Genomic DNA, 17,597 nt, shown 5'->3' with positions numbered 1-17,597 from the left:
GTATCATTAACCTGCTGATAACCTCCAGTGTGACATTAACCTGCTAATAAACCCCAGTGTGACATTATCATGATAAACTCCAGTGTGACATTGTCCTGATAAACTCCAGTGTGATATTAACCTGCTGATAAACCCCAGTGTGACATTAACCTGCTGATAAACCCCAGTGTGACATTATCCTGATAAACCCCAGTGTGACATTAACCTGCTGATACACTCCAGTGTGACATTATCCTGATAAACCCCAGTGTGACATTATCCTGATAAACTCGTGTGACATTAACCTGATAAAATCCAGTGTGACATTAACCTGCTGATTAATCGTGTGACATTAACCTGTTGATAAACCCCAGTGTGACATTAACCTGCTGATAACCTCCAGTGTGACATTAACCTGCTGATAAACTCGTGTGACATTAACCTGATGAAACCAGTGTGACATTAACCTGTTGATAAACTCCAGTGTGACATTAACCTGCTGATAAACCCCAGCGTGACATTAACCTGCTGATAAACCCCAGTGTGACATTATCCTGATAAACTCCAGTGTGACATTAACCTACTGATAAACTCCAGTGTGACATTAACCTGCTGATAAAATCCAGTGTGACATTATCCAGCTGATAAACTCCAGTGTATCATTAACCTGCTGATAAACTCCAGTGTGACATTAACCTGCTGATGAACACCAGTGTGACATTATCCTGATAAACTCCAGTGTATCATTAACCTGCTGATAAACTCCAGTGTGACATTAACCTGATAAACTCCAGTGTATCATTAACCTGCTGATAAACTCCAGTGTGACATTAACCTGCTGATAAACTCCAGTGTATCATTAACCAGCTGATAAACCCCAGTGTGACATTAACCTGATAAACTCCAGTGTATCATGAACCTGATAAACTCCAGTGTGACATTAACCTGCTGATAAACTCCAGTGTGGCATTAACCTGCTGATGAACCCCAGTGTGACATTATCCTGATAAACTCCAGTGTATCATTAACCTGCTGATAACCTCCAGTGTGACATTAACCTGCCGATAAACACGTGTGACATTATCCTGATAAAATCCAGTGTGACATTAACCTGCTGATTAATCGTGTGACATTAACCTACTGATAAACTCCAGTGTGACATTAACCTGCTGATAAACCCCAGTGTGACATTAACCTGACAAACTCCAGTGTATCATTAACCTGATAAACTCCAGTGTGACATTAACCTGATAAACTCCAGTGTATCATTAACCTGCTGATAAACGCCAGTGTATCATTAACCAGCTGATAAACCCCAGTGTGACATTAACCTGCTGATAAACCCCAGTGTGACATTAACCTGCTGATAAACTCCAGTGTATCATTAACCTGCTGATAAACTCCAGTGTGACATTAACCTGCTGATAAAGTCGTGTGACATTAACCTGATAAACTCCAGTGTGACATTAACCTGCTGATAAACTCCAGTGTGACAGTAACCTGAAAAATTCCAGTGTGACATTAACCTGATAAACTCCAGTGTATCATTAACCTGATAAACTCCAGTGTATCATTAACCTGCTGATAAACTCCAGTGTGACATTAACCTGATAAACTCCAGTGTATCATTAACCTGATAAACTCCAGTGTGACATTAACCTGCTGATAAACCCCAGTGTGACATTCACCTGCTGATAAACCCCAGTGTGACATTAACCTGATAAACTCCAGTGTGACATTATCCTGATAAACTCCAGTGTGACATTAACCTGCTGATAAACTCCAGTGTGACATTATCCTGATAAACTCCAGTGTGACATTAACCTGCTGATAAACTCCAGTGTGACATTATCCAGCTGATACACTCCAGTGTGACATTATCCTGATAAACTCCAGTGTGACATTAACCTCCTGATAAACTCCAGTGTGACATTAACCTGATAAACTCCAGTGTGTCATTAACCTGATAAACATCAGTGTGACATTAACCTGCTGATAAACTCCAATGTGACATTAACTTGCTGATAAACTCCAGTGTGACATTAACCTGCTGATAAACTCCAGTGTGACATTGACCTGCTGATAAACTGCAGTGTGGCATTAACCTGCTGATGAACCCCAGTGTGACATTATCCTGATAAACTCCAGTGTATCATTAACCTGCTGATAACCTCCAGTGTGACATTAACCTGCCGATAAACACGTGTGACATTAACCTGCTGATAAAATCCAGTGTGACATTAACCTGCTGATTAATCGTGTGACATTAACCTGTTGATAAACTCCAGTGTGACATTAACCTGCTGATAAACCCCAGTGTGACATTATCCTGATAAACTCCAGTGTGACATTAACCTGCTGATACACTCCAGTGTGACATTAACCTGCTGATAAACCCCAGTGTGACATTAACCTGATAAACTCCAGTGTATCATTAACCTGATAAACTCCAGTGTGACATTAACCTGATAAACTCCAGTGTATCATTAACCAGCTGATAAACCCCAGTGTGACATTAACCTGACAAACTCCAGTGTTTCATTAACCTGATAAATTCCAGTGTGACATTAACCTACTGATAAACTCCAGTGTGACATTAACCTGCTGATAAACTGCAGTGTGACATTAACCTGCTGATACACTGCAGTGTGACATTATCCTGATAAACTCCATTGTATCATTAACCTGCTGATAACCTCCAGTGTGACATTAACCTGCTGATAAACCCGTGTGACATTAACCTGATAAACTCCAGTGTGACATTAACCTGCTGATAAACTCCAGTGTATCATTAACCTGCTGATAAACCCCAGTGTGACATTAACCTGCAGATAAACCCCAGTGTGACATTAACCTGATAAACTCCAGTGTATCATTAACCTGCTGATAAACTCCAGTGTGACATTAACCTGATAAACTCCAGTGTATCATTAACCTGATAAACTCCAGTGTGACATTAACCTACTGATAAACTCCAGTGTGACATTATCTTGATAAACTCCAGTGTGACATTAACCTGTTCATAAACTCCAGTGTGTCATTAACCAGCTGCTAAACCCCAGTGTGACATTTACCTGCTGATAAACTCCAGTGTGACATTAACCTGCTGATAAACTCCAGTGTGACATTATCCTGATAAACTGCAGTGTATCATTAACCTGCTGATAAACTCCAGTGTGACATTAACCTGCTGATAAACTCCAGTGTATCATTAACCTGCTGATAAACCCCAGTGTGACATTAACCTGATAAACTGCAGTGTATCATTGACCTGCTGATAAACCCCAGTGTGACATTATCCTGATGAACTCCAGTGTGACATTAACCTACTGATGTACTCCAGTGTGACATTAACCTGCAGATAAACTCCAGTGTGACATTAACCTGCTGATGAACTCGTGTGACATTATCCTGATAAACTCCAGTGTATCATTAACCTGCTGATAACCTCCAGTGTGACATTAACCTGCTAATAAACCCCAGTGTGACATTATCATGATAAACTCCAGTGTGACATTGTCCTGATAAACTCCAGTGTGATATTAACCTGCTGATAAACCCCAGTGTGACATTAACCTGCTGATAAACCCCAGTGTGACATTATCCTGATAAACCCCAGTGTGACATTAACCTGCTGATACACTCCAGTGTGACATTATCCTGATAAACCCCAGTGTGACATTATCCTGATAAACTCGTGTGACATTAACCTGATAAAATCCAGTGTGACATTAACCTGCTGATTAATCGTGTGACATTAACCTGTTGATAAACCCCAGTGTGACATTAACCTGCTGATAACCTCCAGTGTGACATTAACCTGCTGATAAACTCGTGTGACATTAACCTGATGAAACCAGTGTGACATTAACCTGTTGATAAACTCCAGTGTGACATTAACCTGCTGATAAACCCCAGCGTGACATTAACCTGCTGATAAACCCCAGTGTGACATTATCCTGATAAACTCCAGTGTGACATTAACCTACTGATAAACTCCAGTGTGACATTAACCTGCTGATAAAATCCAGTGTGACATTATCCAGCTGATAAATTCCAGTGTATCATTAACCTGCTGATAAACTCCAGTGTGACATTAACCTGCTGATGAACACCAGTGTGACATTATCCTGATAAACTCCAGTGTATCATTAACCTGCTGATAAACTCCAGTGTGACATTAACCTGATAAACTCCAGTGTATCATTAACCTGCTGATAAACTCCAGTGTGACATTAACCTGCTGATAAACTCCAGTGTATCATTAACCAGCTGATAAACCCCAGTGTGACATTAACCTGATAAACTCCAGTGTATCATGAACCTGATAAACTCCAGTGTGACATTAACCTGCTGATAAACTCCAGTGTGGCATTAACCTGCTGATGAACCCCAGTGTGACATTATCCTGATAAACTCCAGTGTATCATTAACCTGCTGATAACCTCCAGTGTGACATTAACCTGCCGATAAACACGTGTGACATTATCCTGATAAAATCCAGTGTGACATTAACCTGCTGATTAATCGTGTGACATTAACCTACTGATAAACTCCAGTGTGACATTAACCTGCTGATAAACCCCAGTGTGACATTAACCTGACAAACTCCAGTGTATCATTAACCTGATAAACTCCAGTGTGACATTAACCTGATAAACTCCAGTGTATCATTAACCTGCTGATAAACGCCAGTGTATCATTAACCAGCTGATAAACCCCAGTGTGACATTAACCTGCTGATAAACCCCAGTGTGACATTAACCTGCTGATAAACTCCAGTGTATCATTAACCTGCTGATAAACTCCAGTGTGACATTAACCTGCTGATAAAGTCGTGTGACATTAACCTGATAAACTCCAGTGTGACATTAACCTGCTGATAAACTCCAGTGTGACAGTAACCTGAAAAATTCCAGTGTGACATTAACCTGATAAACTCCAGTGTATCATTAACCTGATAAACTCCAGTGTATCATTAACCTGCTGATAAACTCCAGTGTGACATTAACCTGATAAACTCCAGTGTATCATTAACCTGATAAACTCCAGTGTGACATTAACCTGCTGATAAACCCCAGTGTGACATTCACCTGCTGATAAACCCCAGTGTGACATTAACCTGATAAACTCCAGTGTGACATTATCCTGATAAACTCCAGTGTGACATTAACCTGCTGATAAACTCCAGTGTGACATTATCCTGATAAACTCCAGTGTGACATTAACCTGCTGATAAACTCCAGTGTGACATTATCCAGCTGATACACTCCAGTGTGACATTATCCTGATAAACTCCAGTGTGACATTAACCTCCTGATAAACTCCAGTGTGACATTAACCTGATAAACTCCAGTGTGTCATTAACCTGATAAACATCAGTGTGACATTAACCTGCTGATAAACTCCAATGTGACATTAACTTGCTGATAAACTCCAGTGTGACATTAACCTGCTGATAAACTCCAGTGTGACATTGACCTGCTGATAAACTGCAGTGTGGCATTAACCTGCTGATGAACCCCAGTGTGACATTATCCTGATAAACTCCAGTGTATCATTAACCTGCTGATAACCTCCAGTGTGACATTAACCTGCCGATAAACACGTGTGACATTAACCTGCTGATAAAATCCAGTGTGACATTAACCTGCTGATTAATCGTGTGACATTAACCTGTTGATAAACTCCAGTGTGACATTAACCTGCTGATAAACCCCAGTGTGACATTATCCTGATAAACTCCAGTGTGACATTAACCTGCTGATACACTCCAGTGTGACATTAACCTGCTGATAAACCCCAGTGTGACATTAACCTGATAAACTCCAGTGTATCATTAACCTGATAAACTCCAGTGTGACATTAACCTGATAAACTCCAGTGTATCATTAACCAGCTGATAAACCCCAGTGTGACATTAACCTGACAAACTCCAGTGTTTCATTAACCTGATAAATTCCAGTGTGACATTAACCTACTGATAAACTCCAGTGTGACATTAACCTGCTGATAAACTGCAGTGTGACATTAACCTGCTGATACACTGCAGTGTGACATTATCCTGATAAACTCCATTGTATCATTAACCTGCTGATAACCTCCAGTGTGACATTAACCTGCTGATAAACCCGTGTGACATTAACCTGATAAACTCCAGTGTGACATTAACCTGCTGATAAACTCCAGTGTATCATTAACCTGCTGATAAACCCCAGTGTGACATTAACCTGCAGATAAACCCCAGTGTGACATTAACCTGATAAACTCCAGTGTATCATTAACCTGCTGATAAACTCCAGTGTGACATTAACCTGATAAACTCCAGTGTATCATTAACCTGATAAACTCCAGTGTGACATTAACCTACTGATAAACTCCAGTGTGACATTATCTTGATAAACTCCAGTGTGACATTAACCTGTTCATAAACTCCAGTGTGTCATTAACCAGCTGCTAAACCCCAGTGTGACATTTACCTGCTGATAAACTCCAGTGTGACATTAACCTGCTGATAAACTCCAGTGTGACATTATCCTGATAAACTGCAGTGTATCATTAACCTGCTGATAAACTCCAGTGTGACATTAACCTGCTGATAAACTCCAGTGTATCATTAACCTGCTGATAAACCCCAGTGTGACATTAACCTGCTGATAAACTCCAGTGTGACATTAACCTGCTGATAAACTCCAGTGTGGCATTAACCTGCTGATAAACTCCAGTGTGACATTAACCTGCTGATAAACTCCAGTGTGACATTATCCTGATAAACTCCAGTGTATCATTAACCTGCTGATAAACCCCAGTGTGACATTAACCTGCTGATAAACTCCAGTGTGACATTAACCTGCTGATAAACTCCAGTGTGACATTAACCTACTGATAAACTCCAGTGTGACATTAACCTGCTGATAAACGCCAGTGTGACATTAACCTGATAAACTCCAGTGTATCATTAACCTGCTGATAAACCCCAGTGTGACATTAACCTGCTGATAAACTCCAGTGTGACATTAACCTGCTGATAAACTCCAGTGTGACATTAACCTGCTGATAAACCCCAGTGTGACATTAACCTGATAAACTCCAGTGTATCAATAACCTGCTGATAAACTCCAGTGTGACATTAACCTGCTGATAAACTCCAGTGTGACATTAACCTGCTGATAAACTCCAGTGTGACATTAACCTACTGATAAACTCCAGTGTGACATTAACCTGCTGATAAACGCCAGTGTGACATTAACCTGATAAACTCCAGTGTATCATTAACCTGATAAACCCCAGTGTGACATTAACCTGCTGATAAACTCCAGTGTGACATTAACCTGCTGATAAACGCCAGTGTGACATTAACCTGATAAACTCCAGTGTATCATTAACCTGATAAACCCCAGTGTGACATTATCCTGATAAACTCCAGTGTGACATTAACCTGCTGATAAACTCCAGTGTATCATTAACCTGCTGATAAACCCCAGTGTGACATTAACCTGCTGATAAACTCCAGTGTGACATTAACCTGCTGATAAACTCCAGTGTGACATTAACCTGATAAACTCCAGTGTGACATTATCCTGATAAACTCCAGTGTATCATTAACCTGCTGATAAACCCCAGTGTGACATTAACCTGCTGATAAACTCCAGTGTGACATTAACCTGCTGATAAACTCCAGTGTGACATTAACCTACTGATAAACTCCAGTGTGACATTAACCTGCTGATAAACGCCAGTGTGACATTAACCTGATAAACTCCAGTGTATCATTAACCTGATAAACCCCAGTGTGACATTAACCTGCTGATAAACTCCAGTCTGACATTATCCAGCTGATAAACGCCAGTGTGACATTAACCTGATAAACTCCAGTGTATCATTAACCTGATAAACTCCAGTGTGACATTAACCTACTGATAAACTCCAGTGTGACATTAACCTGCTGATGAACTCCAGTGTGACATTATCCTGATAAACTCCAGTGTGACATTAACCTGCTGATAAACTCCAGTGTGACATTAACCTGATAAACTCCAGTGTATCATTAACCTGCTGATAAACCCCAGTGTGACATTAACCTGCTGATAAACTCCAGTGTGACATTATCCAGCTGATAAACTCCAGTGTGACATTAACCTGCTGATAAACTCCAGTGTGACATTAACCTGATAAACTCCAGTGTGACATTAACCTGAAAAACTCCAGTGTGACATTAACCTGCTGATGAACTCCAGTGTGACATTATCCTGATAAACTCCAGTGTATCATTAACCTGCTGATAAACCCCAGTGTGACATTAACCTGCTGATAAACTCCAGTGTGACATTATCCAGCTGATAAACTCCAGTGTGACATTAACCTGCTGATAAACTCCAGTGTGACATTAACCTGATAAACTCCAGTGTGACATTATCCTGATAAACTCCAGTGTGACATTAACCTGCTGATAAACTCCAGTGTGACAGTAACCTGAAAAACTCCAGTGTGACATTAACCTGCTGATGAACTCCAGTGTGACATTATCCTGATAAACTCCAGTGTATCATTAACCTGCTGATAAACCCCAGTGTGACATTAACCTGCTGATAAACTCCAGTGTGACATTATCCAGCTGATAAACTCCAGTGTGACATTAACCTGCTGATAAACTCCAGTGTGACATTAACCTGATAAACTCCAGTGTGACATTATCCTGATAAACTCCAGTGTGACATTAACCTGCTGATAAACTCCAGTGTGACATTAACTAGCTGATAAACTCCAGTGTGACATTAACCTGCTGATAAACCCCAGTGTGACATTAACCTGCTGATAAACTCCAGTGTGACATTAACCTGATAAACTCCAGTGTGACATTAACCTGCTGATAAACTCCAGTGTGACATTAACCTGCTGATAAACTCCAGTGTGACATTAACCTGCTGATAAACTCCAGTGTGACATTAACCTTCTGGTACCTCCGCCCCAGCCGCGATTTGTCAATGTTACCGAGCTGTACACATCACAATAGGAGTGGGTAAAGAGTACTGACTTAGCTTTCGGTTAATTTGCTCTATTTCCTTCCTTAGTGATTCACATTCTTCCCATAAAAACTTTTTACTGTAAGGAACAAAAATAATTTAGTTAATGCCTGAATTTGGACAATATCAGGAAAATATTACATTTCATTAAAACGCGTGAAATAGAAACTCTCCCCACATGGACCACATCATCCAGATGTCACTCTGGTCTATGAGAATTTTATTTCAGATCGTGGGCAGATCCATTGTTAATGGCTGTAAAACCTTCCCAATCCTTTGCCCGAATCTGTGTTATCGATCTGCAGCATTTGAAGTTCATTGAAGTTGAAGAACATAAAATCCAGAACAATAGGAGGCCATTCAGCCATCAAATGCATGCTATCCAGAAACCTTGGTCATTTTTCTGTTGTGCAATTTCCCATCTACATTATGTGCTGAACTGTTACTGTACGGAACACTGACTTCCTTCCCTCACCATCCCTGGACAAAATATTCAACAGTGCCATTAATAACTTTCCAACTTTGCTCTTTTTTTACCTTGTCACCAGATATTGACCCTGATGACCCGAAATCTGCTCTCTCCTCCCGGAATCTAATTCCATACAAGTTATTCTGTGCAGTTGTTTTTCTAATCAGGATCTCGCAAACTCATAGAATCATAGAATTTACAGTGCAGAAGGAGGCCATTTGGCCCATCGAGTCTGCACCGGCCCTTGGAAAGAGCACCCCATTTAATCCCACAGCCCCAGCCCATCCCCGTAACCCCACCTAACCTTTTTGGACACTAAGGGCAATTTATCATGGCCAATCCACCTAACCGGCACATCTTTGGACTGTGGGAGGAAAACCACGCAGACACGGGGAGAATGTGTCTCAAGCGGGAAATCTAACCTAGGACCCTGCAGCTGTGAAACAACTGTGCTAACCACTGTGCTACTGGAGACGGAATCACTGGTACCGGTCCTCAGAGAGTGTCCAGCACTTCACATTAATGTCGGTTTGTGTTTCATCAAACTCAGCTGCGGACTGGATAGTGCCCCCATCCAGAGTACTGTCGGAATCCATGGCCACTGAGTTGCTGAGGTGGGATATGGCTCCACAAACACCAGAGGCTCTGTGACGATAAGCGATGGGAGGCATCCAAACTGTATCGGCATATCTGATATTGATAAAGAATGGAAATCTTGGCCACTTATTCCTTCCTGACCCATCTCTGATCACCTGTGCCTAATGGGGATTGGTCTCTGTGAGCAGATCTCACTGAGCTATGTTAAGTTTTAAATACATTTTTTGGTAATAGAGACCTTCACTTTCTCCCTCGTTGCTCTGCTTACCTCTCATGTATTTCTGCAGCTAGTTCCTCGGCATGGCTGTTGTTCTCTGTTGTCTGCACTTGGTTTTCTGTTTGCTGGACCTGCTCTTGGGTTTTGGTCAGGTTGGTCGACAGTTCCTTCTTCCAGTCTTCAATCTTTCTGTCTATCATTAAATTAATCCTGTCCTCTTCTATATTACTGCTCATGCTCAGTCTCCTCACTTCCGCTGCGTAAGACATAAAGAGTTTGCCAGTGTGATCAAAGCGGGCCATTCCGTCTTGTCTGCTGTTGTACTAATCTGCCAGGTGTCAGTCAGGGAAACAAAATGAAATGAAATGAAAATCGCCTTATTGTCACAAGTAGGCTTCAAATGAAGTTACTGTGAAAAGCCCCTAGTCGCCACATTCCAGCGCCTGTTTGGGGAGGCTGGTACGGGAATTGAGCCGTGCTGCTGGCCTGCCTCGGTCTGCTTTCAAAGCCAGCGATTTAGCCCAGTGCTAGTGTGGGCCCACCATCTCGTAGAGGTGGCATTGTGAGTCAGTGCGCAAATTGGGCTGCATTCTGGCAATGGGGCATGGATACAATCACTCGCTTTAGCTCACATTGAATTTCCGATCTCAGCCATGGGGAGGCGATGATGAGAAACCGAGGAGAGAATTTGAAACAAGGTTTTCCCTCTGTTGGGAGAATCTGAGCGCCTGACAGCGGTATTGGGTGTGGGAGCAGGTTAGTGGATTGCCCTCAGATCGGAGGATGCTATGAAGAAAATCAAAGATTCAGAAGCGAAAATAAATAAACAAACTGTCCCATTCTGGATTGGGTTCACTGTTCTCAGTCAATACGAGCCGAGATACAATTTTAAAGCCCTCATGCTTGAGCAGAATTGCAACAGTTATGATTTCTCTTTACGATTGAAGAGTATACAGACACCAACAGGCCCCTTGCCTGAGGTACGGGAGGATGGTGATCAAACCAGCATGGGTTAATATTTGGTGATGTTAGCAGAATAAAATGAATAGACTCTCATGCCACACTGAGGGAGTGCTGCACATTCGGATGTTCGGGCCTGGATTCTTCCAAACGGAGGCTAGGTGTCACACCGGCGTCAACGGGCCTCTCGGCCCAGCAATTCCGGGGCCCACAGGGGACCAGCACAGCGGCAGACTGCTCCACGCGGCCCTGCACTGTCGTCCGTGGGTCTGCACTTCCGCGCCGGCCCCGCGCAACATGGCGGACCCACACAGCGGGCCGACGCGGAAGAAGGTAGGCCCCCCCCCCGCCCCAGATCGCGCGCGGCTGCTGATCGGTAGCCCCCGATCGTGGGCCTGGCTGTCGTGGAGGCCCCCCCCCCCCCCCCCCCCCCCCGGTGACTGATCCTACCAGCCCCACCAGGACGGCCACCGCAGTCGCGACGTCGAGCTCCCGCCAGGTGAAACCATACGTGAACCACGCCGGCGGGAACTCGGCCAGTCGACCGCGGAGAATCACCGCGCGGGCCTTTTTCGATGGCCCCCGACCGGCGCCACGTCAACCCCGCGCACGTGACTGCCGCCAATTCTCCGGTCGCCGGAGGTTCACGTCCCAGCGTCGAACCCAATTGCGGGTCTGACGCCCCATTCTCCGCCCCCACACCGAGCGGGATTTTGGCTCGGAGAGTCCCGGCCCAGGTTAGCCAGTCAATTATCTGATTTCTGTTTGTGGGAGTTTGCTGTAGTCACATTGGCTGCTGCGATTCCTGCAGGGATGGGCCTTCAAGCATTTTGGTGATTTGAAAGGAGCTATTTATAAATGCATGTTCTTTAATCTTTACCTCTCCATTGGTAGTGGATTAGTAATTTCCTGCCACATAGGCTTTAAGTGTGAGTTGGGACACTGAGTGGGGGTGGCTTTTAACAATGGACAATCCCACAACACCATCGCCACTATCTTCCACTCCCCCTGCCACGTCACCCTCCCCCCACCGTGCACCCCCACAACCTGAACGGGTCCTTCCAGATTTCAGTAGATATTTGCCATATCGTTAAGATCATAAATATTGGGGCCACCTGTAGGCTCTCCTAATGTGCTCGATCTTGGCCTGGGTGGTTCATACCATAATTATTGATGCCTCTAAGTGCTGATCCACTGGAACCTCGTATAACAGAGGTTCACAAATGTTTGAGCAGTGCCAGATTTGGCCGAGAGATTAAATGTGGTGCTACTTTGTTGGCCATTCCTGAACCCAGCCGCCTGTCTATTCTAGTCACTCTCTGCCCTCAACCCTCACTGTCCCACCTGTCTGGCCGACATCCATTTCCCTGTCCCACATACCCTCCAGTAGTCGGATCTGCTGCTGATGGTGGCTTCGCTCCTTTGCCAGGAGGCTCACTGTTTGATTCAAGGATTCAATAGTCTAGGAATAAAGTAAACTGTGAGAACAGGGGAGGCAGCACATCTCACTATCACTGCACCGTGAAACCAACCACACGGCCATTGCTGTTCGAAATACATCGGGCACACAGACGGACAGGGTAAGATTCATTAGGAACAGGTTAAGAATTTGTTATATAAGGAACAGCGGCTGTGGGGAACACATGAGATAAGACAACAGATAGTGCGGGGGAGAGATGTGAACACACAACAGATCATGGTGGGGGAGTGAGAGTAACAGATAGCTGAAGGTGCAGGTTAACAGTGTTGCACAGATGATGGCTTGCAGGAAGTCTTTCCTTTTTCTTTGCTGTGCTCAGCAACACACACAAGACAAACCATTTCTTCCACTTATTTCCATCCAGCAGACTGTGCTCTGGGTTATTCCCGTGATAAAGCCCCTTATTTCACATTCTTTTTAATTCTTTCATGTGGGCCTGGTTGGCTCGGCCAGCATTTATTGTCCATGCCTTCAGCAGGGTGGGCACCGGCTGGACTCTGGCTGCTGGATGCAATGGGGAGAGGCTCACTGCACCGGAATGCTAGCCCAGCAGGCACTCAGAGGCCAGAGTTCAGCTTCCCCACTGGCTCCTCTGGGCTTCGCACTGGTTGCGAGGTCTCTGCTGGATGTTATTTGTGGACTGGACACTCTCATCTCAACTCTCCAGGGCTGGAGGCTCGAACCTTTAGAGACAGGAATGTTAGCCCTGAGTCCAGGCTCACCCTGGGAAGGTAATGTGCACGAAAGATAGGATTGAATGTGTTAAACAGAAGATACAATAATACAAGGGTATGTATTATAGAGACTATAACTGATAACAGGAAGGTGCTCTCTGGAAAATGATAGAGTGTGAACAGCACATTCAGCACAGAATCTCTGATAAGTGACAGTACATGACAAAGTTGGAGCTGGAACACATGGAGGCCAATTGGGTTGGGGCTGTGTTACAGGAGGGTAACGGGGCTGTGTTACAGGAGGGTAACGGGGCTGTGTTACAGGAGGGTAACGGGGCCGTGTTACAGGAGGGTAACGGGGCCGTGTTACAGGAGGGTAACGGGGCCGTGTTACAGGAGGGTAACGGGGCCGTGTTACAGGAGGGTAACGGGGCTGTGTTACAGGAGGGTAACGGGGCTGTGTTACAGGAGGGTAACGGGGCTGTGTTACAGGAGGGTAACGGGGCTGTGTTACAGGAGGGTAACGGGGCTGTGTTACAGGAGGGTAACGGGGCTGTGTTACAGGAGGGTAACGGGGCTGTGTTACAGGAGGGTAACGGGGCTGTGTTACAGGAGGGTAATGGGGCTGTGTTACAGGAGGGTTACGGGGCTGTGTTACAGGAGGGTTACGGGGCTGTGTTACAGGAGGGTAACGGGGCTGTGTTTCAGGAGGGTAACGGGGCTGTGTTACAGGAGGGTAACGGGGCTGTGTTACAGGAGGGTAACTGGGCTGTGTTACAGGAGGGTAACGGGGCTGTGTTAGAGGAGGGTGACGGGGCTGTGTTACAGGAGGGTAACGGGGCTGTGTTACAGGAGGGTAACGGGGCTGTGTTACAGGAGGGTAACGGGGCTGTGTTAGAGGAGGGTGACGGGGCTGTGTTACAGGAGGGTAACGGGGCTGTGTTACAGGAGGGTAACGGGGCTGTGTTACAGGAGGGTTACGGGGCTGTGTTACAGGAGGGTAACGGGGCTGTGTTACAGGAGGGTAACGGGGCTGTGTTACAGGAGGGTAACGGGGCTGTGTTACAGGAGGGTAACGGGGCTGTGTTACAGGAGGGTAACGGGGCTGTGTTAGAGGAGGGTAACGGGGCTGTGTTACAGGAGGGTAACTGGGCTGTGTTACAGGGGGGTTACGGGGCTGTGTTACAGGAGGGTAATGGGGCTGTGTTACAGGAGGGTAACGGGGCTGTGTTAGAGGAGGGTAACGGGGCTGTGTTACAGGAGGGTAACTGGGCTGTGTTACAGGAGGGTTACGGGGCTGTGTTACAGGAGGGTAACGGGGCTGTGTTACAGGAGGGTTACGGGGCTGTGTTACAGGAGGGTAACTGGGCTGTGTTACAGGAGGGTTACGGGGCTGTGTTACAGGAGGGTAACTGGGCTGTGTTATAGGAGGGTAACGGGGCTGTGTTACAGGAGGGTAACGGGGCTGTGTTACAGGAGGGTAACTGGGCTCTGTTACAGGAGGATAACGGGGCTGAGTTACAGGAGGGTAACGGGGCTGTGTTACAGGAGGGTAACGGGGCTGTGTTACAGGAGGGTAATGGGGCTGTGTTACAGGAGGGTAACGGGGCTGTGTTACAGGAGGGTAACGGGGCTGTGTTACAGGAGGGTAACGGGGCTGTGTTACAGGAGGGTAACTGGGCTGTGTTACAGGAGGGTAACTGGGCTGTGTTACAGGAGGGTTACGGGGCTGTGTTACCAACGGGGCTGTGTTACAGGAGGGTAACGGGGCTGTGTTACAGGAGGATAACGGGGCTGTGTTACAGGAGGGTTACGGGGCTGTGTTACAGGAGGGTAATGGGGCTGTGTTACAGGAGGGTTACGGGGCTGTGTTACAGGAGGGTTACGGGGCTGTGTTACAGGAGGGTAACGGGGCTGTGTTACAGGAGGGTTACGGGGCTGTGTTACAGGAGGGTAACGGGGCTGTGTTACAGGAGGGTTACGGGGCTGTGTTACAGGAGGGTAACGGGGCTGTGTTAGAGGAGGGTAACGGGGCTGTGTTACAGGAGGGTAACGGGGCTGTGTTACAGGAGGGTAACGGGGCTGTGTTACAGGAGGGTTACGGGGCTGTGTTACAGGAGGGTAACGGGGCTGTGTTACAGGAGGGTAACGGGGCTGTGTTACAGGAGGGTAACGGGGCTGTGTTACAGGAGGGTAACGGGGCTGTGTTACAGGAGGGTTACGGGGCTGTGTTACAGGAGGGTAACGGGGCTGTGTTACAGGAGGGTTACGGGGCTGTGTTACAGGAGGGTAACGGGGCTGTGTTACAGGAGGGTAACGGGGCTGTGTTACAGGAGGGTAACGGGGCTGTGTTACAGGAGGGTAACCATACAGGCAAAAGGAATAACTTGTGAACTGAGAAAAAAAACATTTTTTGCCTGAGCCGTACTCTTGTTTGGACTTCAATGTGGAACTTGATGACCTCAAGCTCATCCATCAGGTGTTTGCTGTCAGCTGGAGATGCCGAGTGTGCGTCAGTGAAGCTCCGAACTTTATTAAATGTATTCTCTGGAAAACAAGAGGAGTTTACTCAGACACACGGTCAAACCCTGATTCTCTTGTTAATTTGTAAAACGCTGGTGCTAGTGGGCTGAATTATCAGTACATATCTGTCTTACCTTTCTGATGACAGCCACCAAACTTCAACGTCTGCTACAATGGAAAAAAATAACATCAGTGATTCAAAAATAACTTCTGGGAAAGTTGGTGACTGGCTCCAAGTTTACTCTTTCTGTACTCCACACAGGAATAAACCTCTTGCTCCACCAGTCAGCAACAGTTACTCCATCACTTTACATTCATATCTTTTGAAACTCTTGCTTCCAAAATAACTTATTCAGTTTAAACGACTTCATGAATTTTGGAACCATGGTTCGTATGTTTTTAATTATTTCTGAACTCTCGGGCCTGTGGTGGTATGTATTAGGGGTAGTACGGTACCTGTGAAGCCGAGAGGCTATTGGCAGACAGGCAGTGGGTCCTGGTTGGATCTGCCGCCTGCTGGATCCGCCCAGCAAGGCGGAGTATAAGAGCCCGGGTTCTCCCAGCAGCCACATTCTGTAACTGTGCTGCTGGGAAACAAGTCTTGCTTAATAAAGCCTCGATTGACTTCATCACTTCTCGACTTGAGTAATTGTTGCTTACAGGGCCTCCTCGCAGTTGGCCGAAGCCAGACCAGGAGGATCCGAGGGCTACGCTCCTGTTAACCACAGCCCAGTGGCTCTCCAGTTACCTGAAACAGTTCTGAGTAACCAACAGAGGCAATCATCATGGATCACACTCAGCCACAGGCACTTCATCTGTCTGCCACCTCCTCTGTTGGGCTAGTTAGAAGTCAGCTCAATTCTGGAGCTATTATCGGGATGCCCAGCAGGCTGAGCTGGGGCTAGCTTAGCAACAACTTGGATTTATGTGTGTGGTAGTCCCCACTGTTGCATTATATTGTATATATGGGTATTATGGGTGTTTAGCACAGGGCTAAATTGCTGGCTTTGAAAGCAGACCAAGACAGGCCAGCAGCACGGTTCGATTCCCGTATCAGCCTCCCCGAACAGGCGCCGGAATGTGACGACTAGGGGCTTTTCACAGTAACTTCATTTGAAGCCTACTTGTGACAATAAGCAATTTTCATTTCATTTCAATTAATTTTATTACGGTAAGGACCCTGTACTACAGGTACGGGGGTAGATCCCTGCCTGCTGGCTCCGCCCAGTAGGTGGAGTATAAATGTGTGCGCTCTCTGAACAGCAGCCATTTCGTAAGCTGCTGTAGGAGGCCACACATCTCTGTGTAATAAAGCCTCGATTACATTCTACTCTCGCCTCGTCGTAATTGATAGTGCATCAATGCATCAGCTCAGGCAGCATCTGTGGAGAAAAAGAGAGTTAATCTGGTAAAAGGACCTTTCATCAAAACCGGAAAGGTTACCTTTGGAAACTTGAATATTTCCAGCATTTCCTGCTATTATTTCAGCTTCCCAGGATCCACAGTATTTAGCTTTTGCATTGGGGTAGAATCTGTAATGGAATTAACCTTCACAAGGCAACAGACAACATTTGATATCAAGCCAGGTTGGGGAGATATGAGATTAGACTTGATTACAGAGATAGGTTTTAACAATACAATAATAATAATTGCTTATTGTCACAAGTAGGCTTCA

At 45.5% G+C, this 17,597-nt stretch overlaps 1 protein-coding gene across 5 annotated transcripts in view; it reads right to left on the bottom strand.

The window, feature by feature from the left end:
* Positions 1–17,597, bottom strand: part of LOC140403151 (coiled-coil domain-containing protein 159-like) — an 87,767-nt gene that overhangs the window by 43,498 nt on the left and 26,672 nt on the right. For 3 of the 5 annotated variants that reach the window (XM_072490837.1, XM_072490841.1, XM_072490839.1), the window contains 5 exons: positions 16,057–16,090; positions 15,828–15,946; positions 12,626–12,707; positions 10,337–10,541; positions 9,014–9,081 (listed from right to left, as the gene is read on the bottom strand). In XM_072490837.1, the coding sequence (XP_072346938.1) occupies positions 9,014–9,081; positions 10,337–10,541; positions 12,626–12,707; positions 15,828–15,946; positions 16,057–16,090 (508 nt within the window). The remainder of the gene's footprint in view (positions 1–9,013; positions 9,082–10,336; positions 10,542–12,625; positions 12,708–15,827; positions 15,947–16,056; positions 16,091–17,597) is intronic. The other 2 variants (XM_072490838.1, XM_072490840.1) reach the window with 1 other exon arrangement.

The sequence above is a fragment of the Scyliorhinus torazame genome, chromosome 27, assembly GCF_047496885.1.
Source record: "Scyliorhinus torazame isolate Kashiwa2021f chromosome 27, sScyTor2.1, whole genome shotgun sequence".
Taxonomy (NCBI): Eukaryota; Metazoa; Chordata; class Chondrichthyes; order Carcharhiniformes; family Scyliorhinidae; genus Scyliorhinus; species Scyliorhinus torazame.
Note: the sequence above shows the minus strand (reverse complement) of the source record. Positions and strands in the feature narration are given on the sequence as shown.